Here is a 24,848-nt window from a genome sequence, read left to right as displayed (position 1 = left end):
CCCTGCTTGTGTTTCCTCTCTCACTGTGCCTTTCTTTGTCAAATCAATAGATACAAATCTTAAAAACATTAATAAAAATACAAATCCTGTTCTGAATCCTTCCATAAGGCAAAGAATCACTTCTATTCTTATGTGAATCAGTGCTTTTATTCATCAGGTTTGCCAAAAGACAGGCACAATTCTATACCTGCAAACAGAAATATAAAACATATCTGATACAAGTAGACTTTACAAAAGTTACCCCATTTGTTGCACGGAAAAATGTAGCCGTTCATCTTGTTAGAAATTCGGGTTTATTTTTGAAGTACTTACATTAAAAAAATTCATTTATAATGGATATGAACTCTTTTTGTGCTTAAAAAAAGAAAAACAAAGATTTAGCTAGCCAGAAGCTAATTGCAGTTTAGTGGCCAACAGGAGGCCACTTTATAGCAAGCATGGAGCATGGCAGAGCAAGGTTCAGAGAAGCGGAGAGATATTAACACAGAGGCTTTGTTTACATACAGAAGACAGGGACGTCATGCCAGAGGAGCTGCTAAGATTGGTTAAAGAGCTCGGACTCTTCTTGTGTCTGCTGAACTGGTAACTGCTCTCTGAGGCTGTATCTGTTTCTCTGTCATCACTCTACAAAACATCATATAAGATATACAAAATTTAAATTCAGAATGAGTGAAGGTCAGCATCTCTCCTTGGAAAAATGCGATACCTTGGTATCCCAGAGATCTATGAACATTTCTGAAGCTCAAAGGACACTCGTGCTAATCACCAGGAAACGGGAGTCGGGATGAAGTGGGTGGTCTATCGTGGACCTCACCTAAGGAGGACAGCAGGGCTTTGCTACCCAAAGAACAAAGTGATTTGTTTTTTACCTCCAAGGTGGGCCCAGGACGCTACAGAAGTCAGCACTGCTGCAAGCTTTCTTGTCACTCTCTTAATATTGTGCATTTCTGTTATGTGGAGAACTTTATTGATATATGTGAGAAATTAACTTTACCCAGACAACAAACGGTCTAAGATTTACTGTCAAAATATAAAATGTCATGCTTAATTCCTCTCATTATTAACACAGCCTTAACATCCCTAAAAATCAAATATTTTACTGGAGACACTATTAAACTAGAAAAAATAAATGCTAGTGTGACCTGTTTAAACTAAAAGTTATATGCACACAAATTTAAAAATTTTTAAATCACCTCTTATGTAATTCCATAGTGCTATTGTATTTATATTTTTTTTGCTATAGGGAAGTATATACTAAATTATATTTATTCAAGTATATTCAATTCTACCCACATTAGATTTTAATACATTTTTTGAAAAAAAAAAAAAAAAAGAAACAAAGGTACTTAAATATGTCCCAGGAAATATTTACCTAGTTCAAAAAAAAAAAAAAAAAAAAAAGGGAGAGCAATAATACATTTAATTATCTTTTAAATAATACAATTAATTATCTCAAGTTTACTAGATGTAGCTTTAAAAATCTATGATTCAGAATGAGCTCCTTTGGGGGTCAGAGGGTTTTTGGATCAGTTCAGTGGAGTTAGAGAAATACCTTTATGGAGGAGTTAGTACATGCCAACATCTCCCAGGGCCATGCAATTATGTATCATAAAACAGATGCCAATTCTAATGCAGATTAAGGAAGGAGTTAAAGAAAAATAAAATGTATCACTTATATGGATAAGAAACCCTCCCTCAAGGATTAAAAAAACCCACACCACCATGTGTCCATCATCACCTTCTCTCCCTACATGCTGACAGCACGTGCTGTTTCCCTCTATTTCAGCATGTACCATGCTCTGCCTAGTGTATCAGGACACTAGTAAATTACTGAGGGATGGGATCCTGTCTTGTTGAACTGGAACGCCGATTTCCACGTAGCAGGAACTCAACAAACGAGACTGATGCTAAGCCTCGAAGAGAGAGTGGATGGAGGAGCAAGGCCTGGTTCATGTCCATTTCCTTTAACATTCAGTCTGACCCACGTGCTTTGAAAGGTAAAATTCTACAGCTTCATTTGGCATCTCTGATACACAAACTCAATGTGGACTTTCTATTGTGTGGAGCTATGAGGGGGCATATTAAATGATGGAGGAGAAAAATGGAAGACCAGGAACTGGGGTCGCTTGCCTCTTAAGTAATTACACACCTCGTTCATATGACCAACCAAGATCAAAGCCTATTTACAAAAGTGTGAAAGCAGGAACTCATTGAGGCCGCCTACTGTTGGCTTCCAACTAATGATTTAGTTTCAAAGAATGAGTGATTCGTTTCAAAGGAACTGTAACCTGGGCTGGTAAGCATATGGAAGGGTATGCATTTGCAGATATAGCTCCTCTAAGGCCCAAGGATAGACAGAGGGTTGCCCGGGAGGTCAGGGAGGTGGTACCTGATTTGTGTGCTGTCTAGAACTTTCTTCACCTTTCATCTACTAAAAGAATGTTTGAGGATAATGCTTTTTCCTTACTCTCAAAAATCAGACCCAAATTGCAAATAGTAAGGGCTAGGATTTACTGGTATTCACCATGTGTCAGGCACTCCGCCGTATGTTTCCCCCACATTATCTTGCTGACTCCTCATAGCCTAATGAGACAGGACTAGGAAACCAGATTCAGGGACATTAAGGAACTCGCCTGGAGTCACACACACCAAATTAGTAGCACAGCCAGCGCTAGGAATGTCTGACTCCAAGATCCTAACTACTCTGGCTAGAACACGGAATTTTAAAAAAACTTTTTTTTGCTTTTTAAGTTTTTATTTAATTCTGATTAGTTAACATCCAGTGTTATATTAGTTTCAGGTGTTCAATATAGTGATTCAACAATTCCATACATCACCCGGGGCTCATCACAAGTGCACTCCTTCCCCATCCCTCCACCCACAACATGGAATCTTAATTAAGTCAAAGGACCTGAGTTAAAGTCCTAGATCTACTTCTTAGCAGCTGTTGGATTTGGGGGAAATTGGTTTAACCTCTCTCAAGCACTTCCCACTTATAAAAAATGGAGAAAATTGTACCAACCACGTTTAGTTGGTGAGAGTTAGATGTCAGAACGAATATTAAGTGTCTGGTGTTTACAAAGTACTGAGTGAATAGCAAGATAATAATCCTGTTCCAGCCCGAGACAGCAGGTATAATGGCTAACCATGATAATCAGATGCAGACTCCATCCTGGTTCGACCCCTTTCTAGCGGAGTGAGGTTACTCACCTCTCGCAGTGCCTCCTTATCTGTAATACCTGGTAACAATGATGGTGCCTACCTTCCAGGCACGTTGGACGATGAAATGAGATAATGTATGTCAACTGCCTACACCCAACAGATATCCTTAAAGTCTGTTGTGTCCTTGTCACTTCACTACTTTAACAAATGCTTCCAAGCTATTCATGCTACCTAGATGAAGCTCTCACAGATCAGCTCTACTGGAAACTACAGAGTGGTTAGCTCACACCAACATATTTCTGCCTGGATTTCTTATTTTGTACCCACTTTGAAACAAAAGTCACATTCCAAATATCAATGCAACTTGACTTCACCACCAAAATGAGTTACTGTTCGAGTCAAATGAGACATGCCTTGCCTTGTTCCAGGATCAACAACACTGCCTCTATTGATAGGAAAAGCAGGGGTCAGTCCCGCTGACCTCTTTGGTCTCTGCCACCGCTGAATACAAACACACCAACCTTGGCATAGCAAATGCACCTATGTGGTTCAATTTTTCTGAAATTACAGAAGACAAACTTGCCTCATCTTGAAGAAATGCTGGAACGGACTTGCTCATCCTTTTGAGTTTGTCAGGGTGGGAAAATGGATTATCAAGTTGTGAAGGCACTGTGGAAACTAAACAGCAGCATTTCCATTCAAAATTATCCTCACATTATCAAACAAACATAAAGCATAAGTTGAAAACACTTTTCTTTCATCTATGAACGAGATATTTTTGCAAAAAGGTTAAAGGTACAATAGTTCACATGCACAGGATAAGATAAGCAACATGCAGTTTTCATAAATTATACAGAGAACTGGCAAGGAGTTGAACCAATAGAAAATAACAATTAAAGACCATTAGTTTTCATTAATCTGGAGCTGGATTTGAATTATATTAAAACATACTGCCATTGTGAAAGGGCACTCACTTATTTCCCACACCAGAGATTGGAACCACAAGATGTGTGATTTATTGGTTCATCTCCTTGGAATGTATTTTTAAAACATGCCACAGGCTGGAAAACTATTTCATTGGACAGCAAGGATCTCCGGACACAACTCAATCATAACAGTGTCCTGGCTATTGAGTGTGGAAGGGAAGGCTTGTTTGTTCAGTGATTGTGGGGATTACTTCTCTGATAATGTTTCTCACTCAGAATTATGAAAGACTATGAGCTCAAACTATTTATCTTTTGAAAACAGATTATTTAGATACTTTTGTGATAGAAAGGTATCAGATACCTTATTTAGATACCTTTCGATACAGTAAGAATATGTGTGGAAGTCACAATGAGATGATGAATTCTATTCCTCATTTGCATAACTCTAGTTAGAAACCTATTTCCTTCTTTACCTAAAAATTGGTGTCTAAGTTTTTCTTATGGTGAATAAGAGCTTGCATAGTGAATGAGTTAGTATGTTTCAAGGCCCTTAGAACAGTGCCCAGCACAGAGCATGCTCTATATAATTATGTGCTAAAAATTAATATTATCTGATAATGTTTAAATTACCTTTTCGATGTGATACAAATATACTGTCTTGGTTTTTACCAGTGAAACAGATACCAGAAAAATAGATAAAAATAAAATTATATTTCTATATATAACTCAAGAGGCTCAAATTCAGCCCTAAGCATTAGCTAAATTCACCTTCAGTTAAAAGAAAATTAATGAAGGAAAACTGAAAATTGAACTATACATATAAATATTTGTTTATTCACATAGTAGTTCTCATCTAGCCTTTGGCTCTCAAATGTATCAAAATCCACTCACAAGATGATACCTGCTTTAATCACTACCCATTAAACAGTAATGTGTATGTGGGTATATTTGGGTGACTTGCACTGCAGGAGTATAAGGTTAGGTCCCATGAGTCCACAGTAGAGCCCAATGAGTATGCAAAAACTTTTTATCATAGTACTGCTGCCTATTATTTTCAAAATGTATATCTGCTACTCAAATGTAGTCAGTTTTACAAATATTAGTCTCTAGTAATTTATGTCTTGATCATGTATTTCAATTTTGTTTTGTGGTAAAAATACACTCTTCAGTAGAGGAAAGAAGTAATCTCAGCCCATCCATTAAGAGTCATCTTGGAAAATACCATAAAAAAGAGAGAAATTAATCCACCCAGAATTCAGCACATGATAGCCTATGTGGCCTGACCTAACTAAGCTCAGTCATGAGCAAAGACACAGATACATTGGCATATATGTCCATGTCCACGCATTGTTTTCACTCCTCGGGCTAAATGTTGAACAAAACCTAACCAGATAAAAACAAGATGACCAAACTTGAGTATCTGCCAGTTCAAAAGCAACTGGAGAAACCTCTGTACCCAACAGCCCCGAGGGACACAAGTCTTGGCTCCTCTGCAGCAGCTGGGCAGAGAACATGCAACAGGGACCGAAACCTGGATTGTCTTTTTGCCTATGTACTTCTTCAGAACTGCTCAGGTCATGGGCCAAAGCTCAGCACCTTCACCTCTAGCAGGCAGACCTCATGAGCAAAGTTTCAGATTTCAGGCTAGATGTCACAGTCTTCTAGCAAAAGCACCTTGTTTCTCTATCAAATGGCTCCTTCATTTAGCTGCTCTTCTCATTAAGACGTATTAGCACATCCAGACTATTGGGCAACTATTAATATAAATCTCGTGCTCTCCTAAGGGCAGACATGTGTATCATTATCTTCATACCTCCAGCGCCCAGCATTATGCAACTGGGCTGAAACTGGGAAGCTAAGAAGACACACACGCATATCTGCATGCTTTGCTGGGCCCCATAGACACCTTTTTTAATGTGCTATTTGTCCTGGAGACAGAAGTCAGTGTTAAGTACAGCAATCTTAAGATTGAGCAGAAAAGAGTAAACGATCATTATCTTTGGCTGGTGGTGAGTTTAATTAGTGGATGGACATTAGCCACCGCAAGTATATACTTATTTCTTAAGATTCAGATGTTCACTTGCTTTATAGATTGAATATAGACTGAATCCTGCTTTGAACCTCAGAGCTTAAACCCTGGACATGATACAATTGGCTTCCATAGGTATGGAAAGAGGCATACACAACCATAATGCACACTAACTGTAAAAGCACAATTCTTTCTTAGGTCCAAATACATTATAAATTGTTTCATGTCTACAGTCTTATGTAAAGGCCACAAGAAATCCAGTACTCGAGACCAGACTGCAACATAAAGCCAAGTGATAACAGAAGGTGCCAACTTCATTTTAAGAAAAGACTCAAAGGGCAGAGAGCCTTACAGAAGTATAATACTACCCAGCAATTACACATATATATTTATATATAGTACATATATATGTCTGCATAAAAAATTTTTAAATATGTAACTCCCCCATAGCGAAACCACGGATTAATCTTTCAACACTGGCAGCAGGAAAATGTTTTTTCATAAAACCCTTGTCAGAATGAAATAGTTTTGTAAGCTGCAAGAGTTTTAGTACCAATAACAAATACTGCGTGATTAATAGTGTTAGTTATTTCAGTATATTTAACACCATGTAAAGTGGCAACATTTAGTCATTTGTGAGAAAGATCCTGCTACTCACTTCCTGGTATGCACTCATTTGTGTCTGGTTCCTGATCTGCTTTTTGATCTACTCAGAAAAGCAACATTGAGAATAAATACCATTTTACAAGAAGGATTAAAGAGACATGAAAGTAAGGCTCACATGTCAGTTTCACAACAGAGACTGCAGAATACATCTGACAGGTTTTCAGCTTGCTTTTATCTGTTCCCCAGAGTGACTCTTCATTACCTCCTTTAGGGGTCTTCTATTCAACTAAAAATCCAACATCCAGTATAGGAGATGTCTGGCATCTTTCTACTAAGTCACTGAGCCACACATAGCTTGGGGGATGGAAGGAGCACTGCATTAGGAATAACAAAGCTGCACTTCTAGTTGCTACCACCCCCTCAACTCCTGCCCCCACTGACCAACTAGCTATAGGATCTTGGACAAGTCACCTCATTTCTCTGAGCTTTTCTTATCTGCAAATGAAAATCCCTGCCCCACCTACTTCCACGAAGTTGTTGTAAGCATAAAATGAGAGAGACAAAACTATGACACAAAAGTAATCAATGACCTTTGAGGAGTTCTAGTGCTACATTTTATGGGGGAAGCTTAGTTCATAGACATTTTTTATTATTATAGTAAAGGGAATTTAGAAAACACAATTCCGGTGTACAAATATAAATTACACATTTGCATAAATGCTCAACTATAAAAATCAGACTCATTTCCATCCCTTCCCCCACTATACCACTATTACCCTGTATATTTTATAAGTGAACCACGTAATACTCAATCCACTGACAAACTTCAAGATCTTCTAGGCTCCTTAATATTCAGAACCAGTTAATTTTACCTCAGTCTATATTTAGCTATTTAAATGAGCCAAGGCAGGATCCTGACTCTGGTTCTGGGACTCTTCCCTTTGAAGTTAAAGCTTTACCAGGTATGCCCAGAGAGCTCCAAATGCTGAGACATGAGAAAAATACAGGAATAACTTAACCCAGAACCCACCCGATGCTTCCTGCCCTCACAAGGAGTTCTGCAAGTCAGAGTAGCAAAAATCAGCTCATACCCATAGAAATACAATTTCCTATTTATAGAAACCCTCGCTTCCCAAAGGTCTCTGATGCGATCCTTACAACAGTATCACCAGCAGAAGACTTGAGAATATAAACAGTTAGTATTAAATGCATCGAGTCAGAACCATTTTATAATAACTTAGGCACCATTCATTACATAGTGGCAAATGACGTTCTTCTATTTATCCAACAGCTGTGTCCCAGTGACTGCCCAAACCGCCCCAGAACCTAATATACAGACAGACATGCAAATACATAAAGATATTTACCATCTTCAGCACTACGTACTAATTCTTCTGGCAGATTATCTACTTTTGCTTGATCTGTTCAGGAGAAATTAACAAATGGTTAACACGGCTGACCCTTGGCGAGAGAGAACAATGAGACTGTCCCTGGAAGCCCCCGGAGTTGGAAGCAATTAGTCAAGATGCAGTGAGGGGTGCAACCAAGATGTCTTCCCCAAAATACTTTCTCTTTAGATTAGCTACTTGAACCAGTGCCATAGCGGGAGCTCCCATTTCAGCCCCGATGCAGCTTACATCAGCACACTGCTGCACACAGACTCCCCAGGGTTAGAGGGTTAGCTAAGAGCAAGCAATCGGCCAGCAGCAGGAGAAAACACAGGGCGGCAACAGCCTCTCTATTCTTCTGGAAAGAGTAAGATGCTAGCCATGACTAACACCTTCTCAAACCCATGGTCATTAGCAAATATTTCTGTGCATACATCATCGTTTGTGTATGCCTCTGGGAGCCTTGCTTGGGAAGTCAACTGAAGAGATGTAACTGGGGACCAGCTGCTAAGTGGAATCTTGGCAGGCTAGTGTGAGAGTGGGTATCGGTATTTGGAAGGGAGCGTGCAGGAATACCCGTCAGCTGATGGTGATTTTTTTTTTTAACCCTGCACATTCCTGAGTATTTTAAAGCTGCACCGTGGAAATAGCCCCATGCTTCACAGGCAAGAGGTTTGCCAAACTGGACAGTTTTTGCTGATTTTTGTTTTTTGGGTCCCCCCCACCTCGGGACCCATCTCCAACATCAGGAAGAACAATTAGGGCGGTCCAACAAAGGGCAGGATTCGCTTTCTGTGGGAGCATTCAGGCGGATGTGGGGAGGTTGGCCACCTGTTGAGGAGGCTTTATAGGGAATTCCTGCATTGGGAGGTGTTTAAAATGGATGACCTTCAAGGTCACTTCCAACCCTGAGATTCCAAGATCTCTGGTAGATCTGCATTCCAAAATGGGAATACTGTCCTCAGAGCCCTGAAAATCTCTGATTTTTAGGAATTATTTAATAGAGTGGCTTTCCCCCCTTTCTTTTTAAATTCTGACTTTTTAGTTTCAAATGCAGATAGCTGAAGCATATTCTAAACATGACAATGTTCAACTTTCAAGCATATGAGTGTGGCAGTGATCAACTTTCATTCAGTAACTTTTCTCATGACCCTCTGCACTCCCAGGGGTGCCTCTTAGCTTAAAAACGATTAAGAGCAAACCCTCTAGAAGTCAGGACTTCTCAGTCAACTTGCAAGCCATACATATGTGTGTGTGTGTGTGTGTGTGTGTGTGTGTGTGTATAATGCTTTATATTAGTACTCAAGAAGTCCTTCACCAATTACAGCAGCAGCTGGGGGGTACAGTGCGCCTAATGTGTTGCAGGCCAAGTAGTCTTTGGGCTTCTAGTTCCAATATACAAAAGAAATGTGTGAAAAGAAGGGATAAAAGAAAAAGGACAGTCCTTGAAGCTAGGGACCGACTCATCTCCGTATCATGCAAAACTCATCAGACATCCAACACTGTCATATATAAGACGGTCACCTCATAAATGTTCTTGATAGCAGACTATTGATTCGGATTCACAGCTCTGCTGTGTGACACTAAACAAGGTACTTTACCTCTCTGAGCTTCATTTGCCTCATCTGTAAAATAGGAATAACCATCATCTCTCGCAGGGTTCTGTACGCCAGTTACATGAAATAATGCATGTGAAATACTTAGGCACGTCTTGGCACACAGTGCTCAATAAAGGTTAGCTATTCCTACTAGAACCACCAGCTACCCCAGTCTTTTAAAACTCACTGGACTTGAAATGCTTGAGCTGGGGTTCTTCAATCCAAGGAAACCTAGTGTTCTAATAACCAAACCTCAGGCACTATTTTGAAGGTTCTAGTCACTGTAGGATGAGCTTCTTCTGCTCACTCTGGAAAGGTTACGGTCATCTGTTAACCCCCGCCTCAGGGGCTTCAGTGCACGAAAGCATGCAGTGAGGCCACAGAAAAGCACATGAGCATTTTAAAGTTTAGACGGGGGGGCGTGAACAATGGGGCAACCTTTATTCTCACTTGGTGAATCTGACGAAATGTCTTCTAGACTTTTGGAAGGCATTTTCCTAGCAGCACTCCTTTCCAAAGTTTTCAAGACAGGACTGGGTTCTTCTTCTGAACCTGTTACGAGACAAAATTGTTGAACACTGCGCAATACAAAAAAGATCCAAAAAATCCTAACTCTTAATAACCAATGGACGTTGGTGTTGTAGGTGGAGATTCAGAAGCCTCTGTACTTTTATTTACTCTATGAAACACTTCTCAGGGAAAAAAATGCAAAATTTCTCCACTCTTTGCAGATCCTTTAAAAACCATTTTCCTAGTCAAGAAGTATTTGCAAGCATAAATCATAAAGGAACAAGATAACCACATGAATAGAAAAGTGATCTCTGAGCCATCTACACCTCTATTTTAGGCCCATGATTTGTTCTATGCCAGACTTTGAATCTTTCCACTTCACTTCTAGCTTTTGAAGACAACCACAAAGTGGTTTTAGGAGCATTAAAACAATTAGCTGAAAACCATAGAAGGCAGGATTCAGATGTTTAACATCTGTGTATAATCAGGTACACAGATGGGCGAATTCTCCAAATCAACGATTGCAGGCCCTTGGGGATTCATGAGCTAGTAAAATTTCCAACAAAATGTTGGGAAATGACACGAGGTAGTCAGCTTTTTATTTTATTATGTCATTTTAAAGTGTGTAGGTGGGGGGGCGCCTGGGTGGCTCAGTGGGTTAAGCCACTGCCTTCGGCTCAGGTCATGATCTCAGGGTCCTGGGATCGAGTCCTGCATCGGGCTCTCTGCTCAGCGGGGAGCCCGCTTCCCTCTCTCTCTCTCTCTCTGCCTGCCTCTCCGACTACTTGTGATCTCTCTCTGTCAAATAAATAAATAAAATCTTTAAAAAAAAATAAAGTGTGTAGGGGGGTTCTATCATGTTCTAATAACTACATATTTTTTTTTAAAAAGTCATGTTAGAAAAAAAAAAAAAAGGCATGTTAGGACCAAAGGAAAAAAGAGGGGGGGCATATCCTCAAAATAAGGGCAGTCTTTTAAATTAAATATATCTAATGTTACAAAAAAATATCTCTAGATACCTTAACTTTTTCATTTTGACAGTTAAAACTCCATCATGGATTAGCTCTGGTCTGAATATGGTCATTCATCACTGTTACATTATTAGTGCCTAGAACAGTGGCTGGCAATAGGCACTTCAAAAATGTTTGCTAGGGGTGCCTGGCTGGCTCAGCTGATACAGCATGTGACTCTTGATTTCAGGGTCATGAGTTCAAGCCCCATGTTGGGCAAGGAGCCTACTTTAAAAAAAAAAAAAAAAGAAGAAGAAGTTGCTAAATCAATGAATGATTCCATTAATGAGTCAATGAATTTGGGAACCACTTCTACACACAATGCTTTCCTGAAATGCATCCCAGTTCTCCCCAATGTTAATAGGCATTCTAGAGCAAATGGATTCTAAGATGAATTGGATTTGGGATGCTCTTTGTTCCAATTTAAAGGTTTCTTACTATAGATCTTCTTGGAGACATTAATATGCTAATAATGTGCATAATTTCCCAGCACATTAAGTACCTGACCATGGAACATTTTTTTTTTAATTTTTAAGGAACATATTGAGGTATTGGTTGAATAAGAGCTCAGCCCTAAGTGAAACATGTTAGGTTGCTCACCAAAATCATGGTACCATTGTAAGCAAGTTCCTCCCTCCTCCAGTCCACCACCAGCCAATTGTTTAAAAATAAAAATTTAGGTTAGAGTATATAAAACTACAGTTGTACCATTTTGTACCTCTTATTGGCTTGTAACTTTTAAATATCTTCTCTGAGCTCTGCCTGGGTGGTTATTTAATACTGATGATTTCATTTTTAGACAGGCTTTTTACTATTCAATCAGTTATGCTGATACCCTATAAACAAAGCTATATACATCAGGGGTAAGTCTCCAGAGTAAGTACAAATGTACAAGCTCTCCTGTAGGTCGGTCTACCCTCCTCACTCACGGGTGGTTTAGTGAAAGTCTACTTCAGCAAGTTGAACATGGTCATGTATACTCCTGTTTCAGAGACTGATATTCCACTTTTCCTCTTCTTACCAGCAACCTTTGTAACAGGGGCTTCAATCGATTAATCAGGATTAAAGTTGGATCCTTTGGTTCGTTTTCAAGAAGAGACCCTATAGTTACTTGCAAAGGAAACCAAACCTCCCGAGTCATCCACTCAGGAAAGCTTATTCATTCTCCTCAATACTGAGGAGTACTAGAAAATGACAAATTTTCTAAACTGCTAGGAGGATGACCGACACCAGCTGTTTTGCAACTGTGGTTAAAATGTCCCAGCCAGAAGGCATCTATTATCATTCATCCCTATAATTGGGTAGTTGTGCATTCCTATTTGCTTCTGGGTTTCTCTGCTAAAATGCCCATGTTGATCACCATAGCAAACTGAGACAAGGCCTGTAGCTCCCAGCCTGGCTGAAACCAATACCCCGAAGCCCACTTAGATGGATGTGGTAATCGAGTAAGTTCTTCATTCACCTAGCCAAGGCTGGAGCCAAAGAAATGCAGCCAGCCAGGCGATGCCCTCAGGTGGTGTCAGATGAAGTCATCTGACCAAAGTCATACTCTAGAGAAGATTCTGCGGAAGATTCTGCAGATTTCTGCAGATAACTGAAAACAAGAGGAAAAGGGTGGCAACAAAACACCACAGCAAAGTTTTCTGAGGAAAGAAGGTTCTAGTCTTGCCCTCTGTTTCTGGAATTTAGCCACTACTGTGGTAAAATATTCATCCTAAAAGGGAAATTTGTGTCCATTTGTGTGTGGCACTTTCTTGCCACAAATCTTACTAGAGACTTCTGTGTGGACTGTCAATTAAGAAAAAAAATTATTTCCAGGATAAATTATTTCTAGGAGAAAAACTGGCTTGAACGTTTCAGAAGTGCTTTCTAAACCCAAAATTAAAAAAAAAAAAAAAACTCTTAAAACCTAACAATTCTGTTACTGAGAATAAAGTCAGATTCTGAAACACTCCCTCATGGGTAAAACTTCTCTATGTAATGCATTGACTAAAGAATATAAAAGGAAATGTAGCTTTTTATTAAGAAAGGCTAGGAAGACCTAAAATGATAAGAATTTACCACTATTTCCGTGTGTCAGTTTTTAAAACCGTATCATCTTTTACATCAGCATTCCCTAAATCATTTCATTAAACCAATGAGTTAAAAAATTCAGAATGCTCACTGGAGGTTTTTCTCCAGCTGTCTGCATTGGAACTCAAGTCTCCACCTGAAAAATCAGAGTCAGAGAAACCTCCTTTTTCTTCTTCTTTCTCTATTCTCTTACATGGCGATGCCAGAATCAATTCGACATTACTTGTTTCTGGAGGGTTTTCTCTGTTTGTCAGGAGAGGAATGAGTTGCCTACGTTTGGATACACTAATTGCTTTAGGAGCCTCTTCTAAGCCAGGCTCCTGAGAAGACTTTTCTCGAACCCCTGCAACCTCACTTTCACTCTCCCTGTCCTCTGCGGGGTTTATAGTTTTAGTGATCCCTATTTCACATTCCACACAGAACTGCGGGGTTCCAGGGATCTCAACCCAACTTTCAGAACCACAAAGATCTACTGATAAATCAGTCACACCTTTGTTACCTCCCAGCACTTCATCACACTGGTTGACTTGTGATTGGAAAACATTACTCTTAAACTTCATTTCAGAGGTCTCTGAGGCTGTCCGGTCAAGATGGGTTACTGTCCTCAAGAAACTGGCCTGCTCTGACTGGGAAGCCTCCTTCTCAGGAGTTTCTTCCTTCACTGACACCTGGAGCTGGTAAGGAGGAGCTTCAGTTGTTTCTCTAAAAAGTTTCTCAAAACCAATTTCAAAAGCACTCTCCGTTCTTGATGGAGCCTCAGACTTTTTTACTGTTTCTCTGATTTCCTCAGGATGGAATTCAGAAGCAGCTTGCCTGGACACCTCAGTCCCACCTGTTAACTTTGATGGAGAAAGAGTCCCTGGGTCACTTTCGTATTTTGAGGAGGGGGTTTCAGCTGCTTCCTTCAGTAGTTTTTCTAAGCCAGCACTGAATTCTAGGAACTCTGATTTAGGCTGAATAACTGTTTCCCTCACAATTTCTGCCACTTCCTGAGGTAACTCTTTGCCGCACTGAGTATCAGGGGAATCACATGAGCGACGGGTTTGCTCTGATGGAGGCACTTGGGCAGCTAAATAAGATCCAGCATTCTGAGTTTTATCAGGGACTACATTGAAGGAACAAAAATAATCTCTGTCTGGAACTGTAACGTCCATTGTAGCCCCTGGTGTAGAATTTGGGGGGCTACCTGCTGCCTGGACTCCTTCAGGAAATTCTGCTTTTACTTCCCCAGGCACTACTACCCTCCCCACTGGATAGCAAGCTTCTCTCAGCAGCTTTTGTAATACAGCGTTTATATCTTTCAAGGCAGGTTTAGGTGGAAGAATGACTTTTTCTACAGTCTCTGAAATTTCCCTTCGTGAAGGTAATGCCTCATCCTGGGGAGCCAGATGAGCATCCCTGAAAGAAGGCCTCTCTTGGGGAGAGTTGGCCACATTCCCAAAAGAATCTTTTCTGTAAAGATGGGAAGGCGGACCCAATGGGTGAGAACCTTCCGCAGCTACCTGACACCCATTCTCCGCGCTTGGCTGGCATTCGCCACTTCCAGATTTCTGGGAGATAGCTGTATTTACCAAAGTTTCGCTTCCCTTTGGAAAAGGAGCTATTAGCTCTTTCTGATAGGCTGATGTGCTGTGACTCCATTCTGTCCCTTCTATCCCTTTTTTATAAACTCTACCCTCTTCAGGTTCAGAGTTGATCCTAGTGGTAACAGGTTCCAACACACTTGGCAAGGCACAGGGTGAAGTTCCAGTAGCTTCCTTTAGGAGTTTGTCTAGACTAGCAGTCAAAGTGTTCGGCTTAACTTTTGGAGGAGCTACTGTTTTGTCTACATGCTCATAAATGCTCTCCTTATGTCCTTTGTCTTCTCTCTCAGTCTCAGCAAAATCTGTATCTTGAGGCCATGTTTTATTTCTGGAAATATCTGGTTCAGACTTTTGTTTTCCATGAACTTTTCCACCCGAAGGATGCATGGCTAGTGATGAAGCTTCTGAAAGTAGCTTCTGTAAGCTGTCATTAAAAGTGTCTTTGTAGTCTTTAGACAAAGCACTTGTTTTAACTATGGATTCTTGAACCTCTTGGTCTGAGTAATCCTTTTCTTCCTTGAACACTGGTGTAACAAACCATTTAATATTCTTTCCCACATTTTCCTTTGATGACTCGTTTCCTGGCAAATGATGAGTAGACTTTCTGGATGGTCCCAATGGAAATGTGGTTTCATCTGGTAACACCTGGAGTGTATGCTTTGAATTTAATTTCTCTATTTCCTCTCTTGCCAGAATTTTTTTTTTACCTGGAAGCATCCCTGTTTCATGGATATTCTTTCCTGATGATTTGATGTCACTGAATTGTTTGTGTTTCTGGCTATAAAAAGGCTCCACATATTTTTGGCTTACTGTGTTCGTATTCTTCCCAACATTTTCTTGACTGTTTGGATTGGCTCCTAAGTCCCAAAACTTTCTCAAATTCTCAAATTGAGAGTGATTATAGACCTGTTCTGTATTGGGTTCATCCATTCTCTTTTTTAGGGACATAACTTTAAAGTTGGGATTTGATTCACCGATTAGAGGTTTGTCTTTCTCCAAAGGCGAGTGTGCTGCACTCCCAATATTCAAAGAATGTTGCCAAGCCGGTAAAGTACTGTCCCTTTCATAATGGCAACTCTCTGCCACTGGCGATCTTTTTATGTGCTCATTTATCTTATTCTGAAATGGAGACACTTCACCTGATTGGTCAACAGAAGGATAGTTTTTGGATGGACCTGATATCTGGGGTCTGGTTTCTTCAGGTTTATTTGAGGAATAAAAACTGGAGAGATGGGCTGTGTGGCCATTCTCATCTAGGACCACTTGTCTGCTAGTGGTTTGATTATATTCACTCTGGCCTGTAGATAAACTGTCCATGGACTTCACAGGCTGATATTCTTTAGCAGGAGGTTTCCCTTGACAGCATGACGATGTGGGTTCTTTATGAGCTAACTTAGCAGCAGCTTTCTCGCCTTCCCAGAAAGATATTCTTTCACTTACTCTTTTGTATTTTTCTCTTTGCACTTGGTTCTTGGGAACCTCAGCAGTTTCTTGTAACTGGACCTCAGGCTTCTTCCAAGATTTGTTTTTGGTAGCCCCATGTAGTGACTCAATATTCTCTGTCTCTAAAGGAGTTTTCAGGATGCATGGATCTCCTCCTTTGCTCTCTCGCTCTGCATTCATGTTCTCTTTCAAACTTGGTTCTTTGACAAGTGTTGAAGAGTCAAAATTCACTTCTGAGTTTCTTCTATTTTTTTCATGAACATGAAGCTTAGGCTCTTCTTCACTTAAGCTGCCAACATTCTTAATGTTGCATGGAACCTGGTCTTCTCTCTCAGATCCTTTGATAGCACTGTAGGGATAGTTACTGTTTGGGGAAAGTGCCCAGTTTCCTTCTCCTCTGTTTTTTAAACCATGGCTAGAATCCATAGTTTTATTCCCTTGATGTGGGCCATAGATTTCACATGGTTGTAATATGCCTGGATCTTCCTTGCCTTGTTGGGACAAAATAATGGATTTGAGATTGATATTCACATTATTATTTTGGCAAGTTCTAGAAGGCAATGTATTTCCCTTTCCCTGGAATGGTGAATCAGATTCCATAGACATCAGTTTAACTTTGGTGGGTAATAGAGCCTTTGAGCCATTTTCTTTTAGAATGGTGTCATCTCTCACCAAGGCAGTAGCAATCGGTGATTCTGAGTCTATCTCTTCCTTCAGCTCTATTCTTTGGGGATGTTGGAGAGGTGACTTATTGTCTTCTGAATGAGAACTTCGATTAAACCAGTCTAGAACTTTAGATATGGAATCATTAGTTGTCTTCCTTATCTCAGTGGCAAATGGACCAGAATGGGAGGACGTCCTAGTTTTTAGAGCCTTGAGAAGAGGGGGCTTACCTTGCTGACGGTCTCTAGAACTGTGATCTGGCACCTGAAATGGCTCAGGCTCAACACAAGACAGTCCGTCTGCAACACAGAAATGCTTTTCTAAATAAGGAAAGAGAATGCTCAAGGAATTATTATTCAGGGGTACCTGAGTGTCTCAGCCATTAAGCCTCTGCCTTGGGCTCCGGTCATGGGATAGAGCCCCCACTGAGCAAGAAGCCTACTTCTCCCTCTCCCACTCCCCTTGCTTGTGTTCCCTCTCTTGCTGTTTGTCAAATAAATAAAAATTTTTTTAAAAAGAATTATTATTAATCACTCACATTATCTTTTAAATAGGCACTTTGTATTTATACTTTCCATACCATTAACTGTTTCTATCAGCATTTTTCAGAGGCTATAATATAAACCATCCTAATTAAGATATGCTACTAGAGTTGCTCTGACAGTAAAGGCAGGTAAATGTAGACTTCTGAGGTATGGGGTATGGACCTAATTGAGAAATTCTTCTGAAGTCTCTGATTTATTCTGAAAATTCATATGGGGGCATCTGGCTGGCTTGGTCAGTAGAGCATGCAACATTTGATCTCAGGGTCAAGAGTTCAAGCCCCACGTGGGGTGTAGAGCTTACTTAAAAAAAATTCATGCAGATTTTGTATTCTGATCCATGTTGCATTTTTTAAAAAGATTTTATTTATTTGAGAGAGAAAGCACACATGGGTGCGCAATAATGGGAGGAGGGGCAGAGGGAAAGAGAGAGACTCTTTGCTGAGCATGGAGCCCAACGTGGGACTGGATCTCATGAGCCTGAGATCATGACCTCAGCAGAAACCAGGAGTTGGATGCTTAACCAACTGAGCCACCCAGGTACCTGTGATCCATGTTACATTTTAAGTATTACTTTCCTTCTACTCTCAAATCTATGCATAGAACTTTACACTGTAGGAAGATACACATTGTTGATTTTATGACTCCACCCACCCACTGGCATACTAATAAACACTAGACGGGCTTATACCAAGTTTGAGGAACACAGCCCAAGGAGAATTTCAGGAGCAGGGAAAACAACCTTCTGGAGTTCCCTCCGGAACATTAGAATGGTACAATGAGGGTATTTGTATTTCTGGGCCTTCCTCTTAATAGATTAATCCAGAATCTCTGAAGAGGGGTCCAGGAATCTTTACTAACAACTATCTCAGTGATTGTTCTGCATACTGGAGTTTGAGGACCATGATCTCAAGGGGCTCCTCTGTTATTCCCCATTTCTCTTCTACAGTCTGTGAGTTTCGAAGTAGTTTCTGTGAATCAAATAAACTAAACAAAACTGATGCATTATGTGATCTCCACCCATTCCCTGATGTTGGCTGACCAATGGCTGAGAAGCTAAACAAGATTATTTAAGCTCTAAGCTATCAAGAAAGCAGAGAATCTGGGGCGCCTAGGTGGCTCAGTGGGTTAAGCCTCTGCCTTCGGCTCAGGTCATGATCTCAGGGTCCTGGGATCCAGCCCCACACTGGGCTCTCTGCTCAACAGGGAGCCTGCTTCCCCCGCCCCTCTCTCTGCCTGCCTCTCTGCCTACTTGTGATCTGTCTGTCAAATAAATAAATAAAATATTTTTAAGAAATCATTTAAAAAAATAAAAAAGAAAGCAAAGAATCCTTTCTGAGCCTTAATCAAAGGGCACATGGGAGACTTAGATAAGGGAGTTCGGGCACCTGTCCCTTAAGTTAACACCAGGTGTTTCTGCATTCCTCCTTCCTTACAGATGCTAAGCTGTACAATGCATGTTCCTGAAAATTATGTCAGCTGAATTTTTAGGAAGTCAGCTACATTTCAATGCACTAGAGGACAATTCAGTTAATAAAATTCTATCTTTAATTTTAATCATCAACTCTGGCTAAGTGTGAAAAAAACAAAGGGTTATACAGTAATGGGCATGTGATAGATCTTGATTCGCTTAACTACACATTTTACTATTGAATATATGTCAATAACTGTGAAGTTCTTTTGAGAAATCTTGAAGAAGTCTGTGTTCATTTGTTTAACAGAAGACAATGATGAAAAAATGATTATAATATACTACTAGTAAAAAAAACTTCTGGCAGTATAAACATAATTTAAGATTATATTCATGCATGAAAATTATTGAAAGGTTCTACAATTAAATGTTATCAATACTGTAGTTAGTGCTACATGATGACATCACAGATGGAATTTGTTTTATTCCGTATCCATTTCTTCTTTTCTAATGCTTTACAACAAAAGTGTATTACTTTTAAAATAAGAGGAGTTATTTTAAAGATTTGATGCAAGGTAGTGTTCCATTTTCTCTGAGGAATTCTTCTGTATTCTGCGGTGTAGTAACGAATGTGATATTGACTGTCCTGGAGGTCAGAGCTAAAGTCAAACCCTTATAATTCACATACTTTGCATTTACCACTTTTGGGGCCTGATTTTCTTTTTATGCTTCATTATTTACTTGTATATATTTTCGTGGTAAGCAGGGCATTAATAAGTAAGCAGAACTTTGTGCATAAGCTCTAAGGCCAGGAGTCCTGTCAATCAAAACAGGTGTAGCTGGGGATGCCTGTGTGGCTCAGTCAGTTGAGCTTCTACCTTGGGATCTGGCTGTGATCCCATGTTCGGGGGTGGGGGGGGGGTCCCAGCTCAGCAGGGTGTCTGCTTTTCCCTTTGCCCCTGCTCTTTCTCTCCCTCAAAGAGGAAAAAAAAAATATGTGTAGCTGATGATGCCTTCCTCCCAAATTTCATGGTCAGCTGGGACTTAAAAATCAGAAAGTGCAGGGATGCCTGGATGGCTCAGGTGGTTAAATTCCCACTCCTGATTTCCACACAGGTCATGATCTCAGGGTCACGGAATCCGAGCCCCACTTTGGGTTCAGCACTCAGTGAGGAGTCTGCCTGAGATTCTCTCCCTCTCTCTCTGCCCCTCCCCCAATCTGTGCTCACTCTCCCTCTCTAAAATAAATAAATCTTTTTTTTTAAAGATTTTATTTATTTGACAGACAGAGATCACAAGTAGGCAGAGAGGCAGGCAAAGAGAGAGAGAGGGGGAAACAGGCTCCTCACTGAGCAGAGAGCCCGATGCAGGGCTCAATCCAAGGACCCTGGGATCATGACCTGAGCCCAAGGCAGAGGCTTTAACCCACTGAGCCACCCAGGTGCCCCTAAAATAAATAAATCTTTGAAAATAAAAATCAGAAAGCATAAATAAGTAGTTAATACAAAAGTATAAAGATAGTCTGTAGTCCATGGGAAAGCAGGTGCAGTTCAAAAAACAGGAAAGGTTTACCAATTTTTTTCTGTGGATGATAAAGGAAAATATTAAAGAATTTTTTTCATCTTTTGAATAAACATTTAAGTGAGCACCATCCAGTTATTTGTCCATGTTCATCAAACTTCAGTAAGTTCCTTTAATATGAAGGTTTTTTTTTCATTGAACAAGCACCTACTAATTTTTAATTTAAAAAAAATATTCCTTTGTGTTCAAATGATTAAAATGTCTGGAGCGCAGGGATGGGTAATTGAAAATGCTTTGCTCTTTAAGAAGAGGATTGATCTGAACAAGTATAGAACTGTAGGGCCAAGCAAAGTGACCCAGGGTTCACTTAATGCTGACTAGTAAGGAAGGGGGAGAACAAGTACATCAGACATGTGACTGCTGCCATTGTAAATTCTCCTGACTATAAAGAAATTATCATAGGGCCAGAGGAACACTTACTGAAGATGGGAGAGAATACACAGCATGATTTCTTCCATTGTTTGTTTTTTAAAGCATAAGAATTATGAAATTGTCGTATGGGTGTAGGAAAACAGTGTCTCATCCCTTGAGAGGTGTAAGATCTTCAAGACAGGGCTAGTTAGCTAGGCAGCAGGGAAAAGCAGCATTCTCTTTGCCTCTCAGCTCACAGCAGCTGAAGGAGAAAGTTCCTTCAGTACTTTAAACATCTAAGAATAAATGGCTAAGAAAATGAAAGTTTGGGGCACCTGTGAGGCTCAGTTAGTTAAGCATCTGACTTTGGCTCAGGTCATGATCTCAGGGTCCTTGGATCGAGCCCGGCATTGGGCTCTGTGCTCATCAAGGAGGCTACTTGTCCCTTTCCCTCTGCTCCTCCCCCTACTCACCCTCTGTCTTTCTCTGAAATTAAAAAAAAAAAAAAATGAAGGTTTTTCTGAGACTAAAAAAAATCTGGGGGGCCTGGTTGGCCTACCAGTGGGGTGTGCAACTCTGGATCTTAGGGTTGTGAATCCCAGCCTCACATTGGATGTAGAGATTACTTAAAATCTTTAAAAAAACCCAAAGTTTAATTGAATGGTAATTGATAAATATGCATTAGGTGGATAATATATTCTGTACAAAGGTATTAGTATATATTTAATTCTTACTCTATATACATACCTTGACTTAATTCAAAACACTGTAATTCGTTTGGTTAAATAATTTATAGTTACATTTTTTAGGGAAAAGCATAATGGGCAGAAACTATGCTATCCTGGTTTTAGTTTTAGTTAGCCCTTTAGCTAGTGATGATTGAGGAAAACTTCCAAACCCATTAATAGATAGTATAATCGGGATGCGTGGGAGGCTCAGTCAGTTAAGCATCTGCCTTCAGCTCAGGTCATGATCCCCAGGGTCATAGGACTGAGTCCCACATTAGGCTCCTTGCTAAGCAGGAAGCCTGCTTCTCCCTCTGCCTGCCACTCCCCCTGCTTGGGCGCATGATCTCTCTCTCTCTCACAAATAAATAAAATCTTAAAAAAAAAAAAAAAAGAGGTACTATAATCATTCCCCAGTGGCACCTGTCTGAATTGTAGCTGGAATGTTTAGGAGGTCAAATGGGGCTTCTACAGGGCTGATCTGGCCATTCTAAGCCCATGGGTTGGTTTTTATAGTCTAGTAGTGACAACTCTCTTACCAGCAGGGCTTTTGGACAATTCTGATTCAAGTTGTGATAATTCTTTAGCTTTGTGTTCATTGATGGTGGGTGAATTTTCAATGGACTCTGGTGTTGCAGCTAAAACTTCTGAGGGAGAATGACGTCCATTAACTGGAAAAGAACCAGAAGCCATTGGCTGATGTGTTTCATTTTTGGATGCTGTCGGGCTTGAGGCTGACTGATGTAAAGGCAAAGACTTCCTGTATTGGGAAGGCTGAGGGTCATTGCAAAACTCATCGACGTCCACATCATCTTCTGTTCCATTCTTCAACCTGTCAGATTCTAAAACACTGAATTCTCCTACTTCCCGGCCACGGCTTAGCCCAGGTCTCTGGGCGAGTTCATCCTTCACTGCAGAGAATCTCACATGCTTTAATGGCTCCAGGGAGTTTGAGGAGGAGTCACCTTCTAAAGAATGCTCCTTCTCAGAAATTCTCTCATGGATGGTGAGGCCAGGGGCCACCATTTTGGTTTTGGGTTCCAAGTTCTGATGAAAACGCACTGTTTCTGAGTCTGTGCTGCTGGAACTGGAGTTGCGTTTCAGGATCCCTCTGGGAGCCCCCCTTGTGCTCAGGGAGTCTGTCCTTTGTCGGGGAAAAGACTGGTTATCATCGAGCTTTAACTCATGTGATTTGGGGAGCATTTTCCTGGCTTTGGGGATTGGAGTTTTGACCTGAGATCTGTTCTCAGGGCCTGGAAATGTCTGTTTTGTTTTCTCTAAATTTTGGCTTGAAGTTTCTGGGATAGATGAGTCTTCTTTGGACTCTGACAATTCACCTGTAAATTAAAACACATTAGGTGACATGTCAAATGGAGAATAGCTATATAATTTAAAACACCTAACATAAACTTAATCTACATGTAGCAAAAGTAGTAAAATATTAAAGACAATAAAGTATTATCATAAGTGCAGATCTAATTAAAAAACATTTAAAAATTCAGGCATGAACTTCATTGAACCATACATTTAAGATTACTGTGCTTTACATACATACATTGTGGTATTTTTATATTCAATAAAATAATTCTAGAAAAGATTTTTAAAATTCCTTAAGGAGGCTAAGGAAAAACATAGAAGGTACTTTAAAAATTTATATATGAAAACCAGAAAAAGAAACTTAATTTTCTTTTTTTTTTTTTTTTTTTTTTTTGAGAGAGAGAGAGAAAGAGGGCACGAGGAGGGCAAGAGGGGGAAGAAGAAGCAGGTTTCCTGCCGAGCAGGGAGCCAATGTGGGGCTCAATCCCAGGACCCCCAGATCATGACCTGAGCTAAAGGCAGATGCTTAACCGACTGAGCCACCCAGCCACTCTAAGGAACTTAATTTTCTAAAAAAAAAAAAAAAAAAAAAATTAATATTTTTAAAAAGAAAATCTCTAAAATAAAAAATTAATTTTTTCAGGGACTCTTGGGTGATGTAGTTGGTTAGAAGTGTCTGACTCTTGGTTTCAGCTCTGTTCATGATCTCTGGGTGGTGAGATCAAGCCCCGAGTTGGGCTCTGTGCTCTGCATGGAGTCTGCTTGAGACTCTCTCTCCTTTCCCTCCGCCCCTACCTTCCTGCTTTCTTTCTCTCTCTCTCTCTCAAAATAAGTAAATATTTAAAATAAAAACAAAAATTAATTTTTTCAGAAAGTTAAAAAAAAATAGGTAGCATGTTCCAGTGCCCTTTTTTCTCTGTAAAATATTCTACATAACATAATATGTATCCAATAGAGAGGGGAAAATGCTAATATTAAAACAGGATAACTCAAACTCTAACTCCACTACTCAATGTTAATTTTCTACCCTTTGTCCAATATTTAATGCCTGTGGAATCTTTTTACAGTTGCTTTGGAAGAGACTGAATTTTCTAGTATTTCTTCATAATGGCATGGGAGAATGGTAAAATTCCATAAGACACAGACTTAATTCAACTAAGCCACAAACCTGACCAAATGCCTCCTCAGAGACCAGCCTGATAATTACAGATCAGAGGATCACAACGTTGTCAAGTGGCTTTTTTTTCTTGAGGCAAAGTCTTAATTTCACACTAAGTGTGTCTGCATGTGGGAGATATCTAATATGTGCCATGAAATGAATGACTGAATGCCTCTGGTCAAAAATTCCCTCGTTCACTGAGGGGGAACCCAAGGCCCAGAGGTCAAACAAGTGTCAGTTCCAAGACTGGAATGCATGAACTTCCAGTTTCTAAAATTTCTGCTTCCTTCCCTCAGGCAGGGAACCAATGGGCATAGTAAAATAAGAAAACCATCAGGACTTTTCACTTTCCCCTGGAAGTTATTTTAGTTAAAGGAACACTAAGAATTTCCCTTAGTCCACAGATAACAAAGATAAAAATATCTAGTCCATAAAAATAATATTTACCTTCTTTTGGAGTCTGAAAGAAATCACCCTTTCCATTTTTTGACAGCTCACTTTTGGTTTGTTGAGATAACTGATCTTCTGGCAACTTGGAGCTATTAAATGGATTCTTCCTTTGCTAGGGAAAAATATTGCTTATTAAACTCATTTTAAATGTCATAGCAGCAACTCAGTGTTAGCAAATGCTTATTATCTCCAGTATTGATAGTTTTATCCAGTAAACTCTATCTGGCCTGTTTGAAAAAGTACTGTCCTGGTTAATGGGGCTGGCTAAGAGTTACCATAGATGCCAGAGAAAAATTAAACTGTATAAAATATACTCATAAT

At 40.0% G+C, this 24,848-nt stretch overlaps 1 protein-coding gene across 2 annotated transcripts in view; it reads right to left on the bottom strand.

Annotated features, from left to right (window-relative positions):
* Positions 1 to 24,848, bottom strand: part of LOC111154440 (synaptotagmin like 2) — a 66,532-nt gene that overhangs the window by 13,651 nt on the left and 28,033 nt on the right. The window contains exons 5-12 of one of the 2 annotated variants that reach the window (XM_022514039.1): positions 24,525 to 24,639; positions 22,141 to 22,938; positions 17,222 to 17,290; positions 10,160 to 10,261; positions 8,091 to 8,144; positions 6,776 to 6,823; positions 3,746 to 3,840; positions 505 to 624 (exon numbers count right to left, since the gene is read on the bottom strand). In XM_022514039.1, coding sequence (XP_022369747.1) covers positions 505 to 624; positions 3,746 to 3,840; positions 6,776 to 6,823; positions 8,091 to 8,144; positions 10,160 to 10,261; positions 17,222 to 17,290; positions 22,141 to 22,938; positions 24,525 to 24,639 — 1,401 coding nt within the window. The remainder of the gene's footprint in view (positions 1 to 504; positions 625 to 3,745; positions 3,841 to 6,775; positions 6,824 to 8,090; positions 8,145 to 10,159; positions 10,262 to 17,221; positions 17,291 to 22,140; positions 22,939 to 24,524; positions 24,640 to 24,848) is intronic. The other variant, XM_022514040.1, reaches the window with a different exon arrangement.

The sequence above is a fragment of the Enhydra lutris genome, unplaced genomic scaffold, assembly GCF_002288905.1.
Source record: "Enhydra lutris kenyoni isolate GAN:26980312 unplaced genomic scaffold, ASM228890v2 scaffoldscaffold37, whole genome shotgun sequence".
NCBI classification, from domain to species: Eukaryota; Metazoa; Chordata; class Mammalia; order Carnivora; family Mustelidae; genus Enhydra; species Enhydra lutris.
Note: the sequence above shows the minus strand (reverse complement) of the source record. Positions and strands in the feature narration are given on the sequence as shown.